This window comes from Atta cephalotes (assembly GCF_000143395.1).
Source record: "Atta cephalotes unplaced genomic scaffold scaffold00003, whole genome shotgun sequence".
Taxonomy (NCBI): domain Eukaryota; kingdom Metazoa; phylum Arthropoda; class Insecta; order Hymenoptera; family Formicidae; genus Atta; species Atta cephalotes.
Window position 1 is genome coordinate 4,998,346 of NW_012130067.1, and position 7,698 is coordinate 5,006,043.

Below are 7,698 nucleotides of genomic sequence, written 5' to 3' on the forward strand. Positions count from 1 at the left end.
TAAGAGAAAAATATCAATTCTGATTTGATCGAGGAATTCGTGCGTGAAGAGAAATCGCGAGAAATCTTTGCAACGCTCTGCAATATCATGGAGATATATGAATAATCGTTAATTAATTCCAAGCACGGCACGTGCAAAACGACCCGCCGGCGAAAAAGCACGCCCGCCTTATATTCTCAATTTTTTATCTGCATATGTAACGAGCATAATAAATACCAGAGGCGGTTACCATTTGGTGACGCGAAGCGCGTAGCAACGAGAGCAAGCATTTTTTTCCTCTCCTGCCTTATTGTATCTCGCCCGAGCGCGAGCGTTTTATCTGGCGTAGCAAAACGTGGAAGCAGTTCTCTATCATGAGCGGAACGTTTTATCAGATAAAGTCGCGCTATCGGTCTCGGCAGATAAGGGAACGGTGACAGGCTGACGATGACACACGGTGCCCGTGCTTTCGGAAGTGTACGTGTCGCTCCGGCTATTTTTTTTCCTGTTCCCCATCACGCGTTATTCTTGCCTCTGTTTTCCATCTCGTGTGGAAAATAGCTAAATAAAGTAAGTAATATCATTAATAAAAATTCAACTAAAAAAGTCGAATTGTATAATAAATATTGGCGTATGATATGAAAATATGGAATGAAAATATGTACAATAATAATAACTAAAAAGAATTAATGATCTCTCTATAATTTTTAAGATTCGCTTTACGATTAAATATTTGAAATAAACCTTTATAAAAGTCGTCGATCATTCGTATGGATAGATATCAGTTAAATATCGGAGAATCAATAATGTTTTTTCGTGATCGTTATCAGGTACAAAATTCAAAGCGCACTTGATTAAATAATCACAGGTCATATCTCTGAACGAGCACACTAGCGCCGCGCATTCGTCCTAATCCTGTTTGCACTTTAGCCGTAACCCTAGTTCGCCTCTCTTAAGTCCTCCATTATTCTATATTGAATTGCACATAAATCTTCATAGCAAAAGAACAACTTGGTTTGCTCTTCTACGCGAGTGAAAGAGCACAGAGTAATTTCTCTTCATCTTCTCGCGGTAGGAGTAGAACGAGCAGCCGGTTTTTTCTTTGGCTTTGCTTGTACTCAGCTGAGAAGTAGATTCGTCTCAATCTCAGTCCGAAAGACCGATAAGAAGGACAACCGAAGGACTATAGCACTAAATAACCGTCTCCTCGATAGATCATGGATACTCTGTATCCGAATCTCTACGAGCGCTTCAAGACCGAGGGCCTTTGTCCCATTTGCTTCATGGAGATGGAACTAATGTCCAGATACTCGTGCATTAACGGACACACCGTATGTCACCGTTGCAAGCCTTATTATTACAATTGCTTCACGTGCGCGGCACCGTTGGATGTGGAGATCCTGTCGTCACAGAAGAACATATCCCAGCCGTCGCGTTATGACGATTATAATCCTAGCGCGCCATCGATGAATGATTTTCTGGACTACGAAAGGAAAGTTTGGGAACCATTCGTGCCTTCTGAAAATCAGCGTCTCGAACCCTGCTCGTATTCTTATCTAGGATGCTGGGTTAAAATACCAGAGCACTTGCGAATGCTTCATGAATCGAGGTGAAAATAAAAGCTGTTCTTATCGTCGTTATCAATTTGTAATCTTCAATTGTCAATCGTATTTTGCATGAATTGCATCCATTTTTAGAGTTCTATAGATATTAACAAGAGTAGCGCAAACACTCATCATCTTTAACTTAATCTAGAAATCAACTATATTAAGAAATTACTGAACGCTCATTGGATGATAAATTAGAATGATGATTGAAAAGGAAAGAGTCAATAGCGAAATGTGATTATCGGTAATCATTAATCAAAAGATTCCGCTATTCTTGTTAATATCTAGAGCTCTGGTTCATTCCTAGCAAACATTAATATTCTAATAGTGATGCGCAATCTTTTTAAGGATATTCTCTATACAATCCAGACAAAAGTTCCTCAAATTTGAAATTGATGAAATTCTATATTTTTATAAATTAAAATATGCGCCGTATTGTGTGTAGAACTTAAATAATGTCAATTAATATAATTTGGCATTATAAATGAATATATTCGTATATTCATTTATAATGCCAAATTATATTAATTGATATTATTTATATTCGATAAAAAACTTTTGGACGTAAATTTTCCTTGAAATCAACTGTAAGAAACAAAAGACGTGCCGCATATTAATAATATTTAATATATATCAGATATCAAATTAAAAATCAAAAAGATATATAAACTAACCTTCGTAACATTAATAATTGACATTGTTGCCACGTTTTGAGCAGTCGAAATATGTTATGTAACTCAAAATTTTATATTGCATTAATATCTTGATGACAGATTAGTAAATCGATATAAATTTTTTTTAGAAACGTTGCAAAGTTTTATTTACTCTCAAATAAAGTTAGAAATTGCAATGTTGCTTCTTTATAATTTTGTTGATATAAGTGGGAATATGCTGCTGCTCGATTAAAATAAAGCGCTGAAAATTGCTAAAATCTATATCAATTAACTCATATTTCAGTATGAATTATACTAAAATAAGTCAACTGATATAAATTTCAGCGATTTTCAGCGATTTTCAGGGATTTCAACGATTTATTTCCATCAGGAATATTCCATATAAGAACTCATGTAAAATTTAATTGGATAGCTTGTAAACTAGATAGAGAATCAGGTTTTATCTGAAGACATATGTCTTTAGATAATAAATAGCACCAATTTATTAAATTTTCGAGTTATTGTCAATGTTAGAACATTAACGCCAGTACATCCTTAATCTGAGGGCCATTTTAAGAAATATCAAAATCTTGCAGGCCGCATAATGTCTATTTGGCATAATATAATTCACTATACTCATATAATTTTATTATATATAATTTTATTATATATAATTATTATATTATATGTATAATTTCTTTATTAAAATATTAAGATACAATGTATATCTGTTTCTTTATTCCAGTTTTATTTATTTTGATGATTGTACATGATCGTACACTTTGCATAAAAATAATTATGAGAACTAGGGAATATGCCGAATATCCGGTATTATCCAACAGTTTTTTTACTATCGACCGGATAGCCGGATATCATCCGAGGAGATATCCGGTTGAAATTTGATATGATGATTATAAAATTGTTGATTCTTATACAAATAACATGTTCTCCAAATAAATATGCATATTCATGGTGCTATAATATCTTATACATTGTTGCAAAATTATCACAATCTGTTTCCCTATAGATTTTTTTTTTTTAGAAGACTCTCGGATATTCGACTCGAAGAAATTGTCTTCTCGGATATTCGATCGGATTCCAAATATTTGATGTTATATTTTGCCCGGATATCTAATATCCGGTATCTAATAATGTTACTATCCGGTGCATTCCTAATGAGAATGATTAATTTTGAATTTTATCTCATCAATAAAGAAACAAAAAGTAAAGATAATTTGTAAAAATCAAATATTTTTGACAAAGATGTCATTTATTTATTAAATATAAGTTACATTTTCAAATATAAATTCTTAAAGATTTTTTTAAATATACCTAAAAAATGAAAATGTTAAACTGTTACGCAAAAAAATGTTATTATTTTAATACATTGCCTAAAATAAAAAATTATAATTTTATATTTTCGACTATGAGCAGACACAGAGGATCGCAAAAAATTAATTAGCGAGCTACAAATTATGCATCACTACTCTAATATAACACAATATATAATATATTATAATCAAAACTTTCTCTAACACACGAGTCACAGTTATATATTGTTGAACAGGAAATTGTAACTAGCAATTAATTATGGTTCTGTTAGTTGGGTTTGCTAGATGAATGTTAAGATACCAAATCATAATTTCAGGTGTCAGTTTCGACCGTACTTGGAGGAGAAACACATGCCAACCGATCTTCATCATGGCCATGATGATTTGTCAGATTGCCATGTAGATTGTTCGTACTCTGCAGCAGGATGCAAGGTACGAACAGTGCCGTGGAGACGCAGCATTCATGAACAGTATTGCATCTATAAAAGCAAGGACATGTTTCAAACTGTGAACGATGTGAGCGATGATTTCGCATCTGCGACAATCGCCGATAACGATTATGGCGGCGATCCTGAAGAATTGGTGCAATGCAAGTTTAAGCAATATGGTTGCATGGTGAATATTCCGAGGAGACGAAAGTACATACACGAGCAGAAATGCAACTACAAGAACCATGAAGGAAACGTATTTCAGAATACGAACGATATGAGTGATGGCTTCACATTCTCGACGATCATCGATAACAATTATGGCGGCGATCCTGAAGAATTGGTGCAATGCAAGTTTAAGCAGTATGGTTGCATGGTGAATATTCCGAGGAGACGAAAGTATATACACGAACAGAAATGCAACTACAAGAGCTATCAAGGAAACTTGAACAGATTCGATTATTCCGCGCAACCAGAATTAGACCCTAACGAGCAAGTAGAATGCAGGTGGTCCGAATATGGCTGCCGAGTCAGACCGAAACGTTATCATAAGCAAGTTCACGAGGATAAATGTAATTACAGGAAGGAATTGCCATGAATGCAGCGCTATATTTAAGCCAATCTTAAGATACTCTCATGAGTACAACTACAATGTTTTGCCTATCATTAATTATATCGAATTAAACTAATAATACCATATTCAACAAAGTGTAATTCTCGCAACACGCTAATGTTTATCAGAGCAAGATTACAAAATATCTTTTTTTGAATTGTGATTTGTCTTTTCAGAGATATTGATCAACATACTCAATCATTCTCAATCTCTGAATGGCGTAACACAAAGACGTGGAAACTGATTGTTTCTTCTCATAATTGTTGAATTAAATGGAATGCTAGTTGGAAACGCGTACATTCCTCTCTTCTATAGCGCTGAACAACTAAAGTGTCGATACCAATAGATACAAATAGAATCGACAATTCTATTAATAGATAACAAGCCGCGAGATAACAATGATTAAAAACAACAAAGTGAATCCGATCATCGACGACGCGAAGATGCGGAGCAATTTTGTGAACGCATTAACGATTTCCAGGAACTCGCAGGGATAATACAGAAGAGGATTATTTACTCTCTCCGCCACTCTCCGTTCCCGCGCGAGATAGCGAGACTTCCGCCTGTCGTTCCGGGGATCATCTTGAGCATGATCGTCCGGAATGAGGGAGTGATGGCGTGGCTGGGATATCCAACACCTGCAGGCTAATGGTGGGTCTCCCTGTACGCCCACGACCGCATCACTATCGCTCGACGAAACGACACTTACACGTTTATAACATCCCATTTATAACGTCGGCATAGGCAAAGGATGACGCGCAATTCTGTCTCGATGCGCGATTATAGATGGTATCCTGATGTCTCGAAGTCAATAAAATATATCAATATCAAAGACAAATTGCGCATTTTATCCATTTTATTTGTAGTCATTTTATTCGTATAATAGTTAACCACATGTATCATTTTCTACATATATCATATTATCACATATTTACCACACTAGTGTTATAAAAAGTATTGCTATAAAAATGAACATATTGTAACAATTAAAATGCTAAACACAAGAAGTTTCACAATAATAAGAAAAGTAGTAGTTTCATTAATAAAAATTATAGCATATAGCAGAGTAAAAGTAAACTCGGATACGGCATATTAAGAGTGGCTCCGAAGAGTTAAAGAAAAATTAGATAATTTTTTTTACAGATATTTGTAACATTTGAACGATTTTGAATGGGCATTCTTTGTCAAAAATTATTGTCAAGTTTAGAAACAAAAATAATTTACGTTAGATTATTATGTACATTTATAGAAAATCATATTGAAAAATCAGCAACACTGTGAAAACGAAGGTTGAAATCTATTTCTTACGCTATGAAAATCTGAGACGGTCCCATGGGTGAAGTACGCCTTCGTTTCTACTAAATAAATATCGAACGGATCGTGTCGCGAAGAAATTCTTGTCCGTATACAATGCGAGCGGCCTGTCATCTCGTTTGGACAGAACTTTAACGTTCGATACTGTTCCGACGGACAAAGGGATGCAGGGACTGTTTTTACATAGTAAAGACCAAGAAGGACCTTTGACCAGCGAATGTCTTAAAGAGGATACTACATCAGACTTAGGTTTATAATCGTACAAAAAGGGAATGCCATTTCAAATTATGCTCAGAAACAATCGGGGTGATTCTTATTCAAGACAATGCCTAACTCCACGATAGCTTCCCTTTACCTTCTCTAATTGCATTTCGGATTATTTGCTGATTTTTAATTAAACAATTTACAAAGAGATTGCGCACCTTAAAGACGATACTTTATTGTAACTGATTTTATTTTGAAACATCTGCTACTTCTAATTTATGCACATAAATTTATTTCGCGCGATTGTATATTATAAAAAATTTAAATTTGTTTTATGCGTGTTCGGCTTTGCTTCGTTGTTTCTTAGAATGTAAATACTTTCACGTGCGATCTCATATTTTTTTCGTAATAAATAAAAACAATTAAGGAAACATATTAAATTTATAATAAAAAAAGATGTCCGCTTTCTACTTCAATAAATCAAAAAATCGCATGACACCGTATTAATATACATATTTGTTATTTCTATGTAAAACAGCAACGCGAAAGGAAAAGTTGATGATGGATAAGGGGCGATTATCAGACGAAAGTTAATGGCCTTTTTTCCTCATTAAAACCTCTCTCGCATAAATTAATAAGCCGATCAGCGTTAGATGATGTAAAATAAGACGGCACCTCGTCACCATGTATTTAAGAAGCTAGGTGGAATAAATGCAGACACGACAAGTTAAAACCGGCTGCTCCGTGGGATTGAGTGAAGGGATGAAAGGAGAAGATGCGAGTAAATTGCACCCCTGGGGACGAGCCTGATGAGTGGCGCGAAAGACGCAACAAGAAGTCAGCCAACTTTAATTAAGACAACATTGCAGACTAGATGTAGGCACGAGACTTTATATAAGATCTCGGATCTTTAACATTTTTTCAGCTATAAGTTTTTAGGACGTAATATTTAAGAATAAAACGATAGGAATATAACACATTTCATTGTCACTATGTACATTCTAAAAATTTAACAATTTATCTTTTAATTTGTTACATAATTTTATTGTAGTTTAAAATCAAATTTTTCTAAAAGAAAAGAAAGAATTAAAAAATTATTATCTTTCGATTTTTAATATTAAATACTTTTGTAACCAATTAATGTAAATTCAAATTGCAAGCCTTCAAGAAAAAGAGAAAAAGAGAATCAGGTGGATTTAAAATTTAATAAAGGATAAAATTTTATTACTATATTTGCCACGCTCTTAACTTAATTTTCAACAAATCTTTTGAACTGCGCAACTTAAAAGCTAATGGTCTCTCAATGCTTTTGTTGAAAAAAAATTAACTTCAAATTAATTAAAAAATTTCTAGATAAATGACTCGGTAGATCTAAAGTATCTCTTATATTATAATTAAATATCGGATTTTTATGCAATTGTATATTTTTTTTAAAAGCAGATTAGGAAGTAAAACCAAAATAGAAATTTGTCTTATCGAAAAAATTATTATTGTAAAAATTATGTGATATCAAGAAAGTATCCGACCTCTCTCTCCTCTCTCTCTCTCTCTCTCTCTATACTACTACGT

The 7,698-nt window shown here is 33.8% G+C and overlaps 2 protein-coding genes across 2 annotated transcripts in view; both read left to right on the forward strand.

Annotated features, from left to right (window-relative positions):
* The first annotated feature begins 426 nt into the window (after positions 1-426).
* On the forward strand, positions 427-4,596 carry LOC105625574. The gene is made up of 3 exons (XM_012206897.1): positions 427-456; positions 1,194-1,588; positions 3,888-4,596. Exons 1-3 carry the CDS (start codon positions 427-429, stop codon positions 4,594-4,596), a joined length of 1,134 nt encoding a protein of 377 aa, XP_012062287.1.
* Positions 4,597-6,089: 1,493 nt separating this feature from the next.
* Positions 6,090-7,698, forward strand: part of LOC105625759 (trypsin alpha-3-like) — a 58,287-nt gene continuing 56,678 nt past the window's right edge. The window contains exon 1 of the mRNA XM_012207079.1: positions 6,090-6,174. Within this exon, the coding sequence (XP_012062469.1) occupies positions 6,090-6,174 (85 nt within the window). The remainder of the gene's footprint in view (positions 6,175-7,698) is intronic.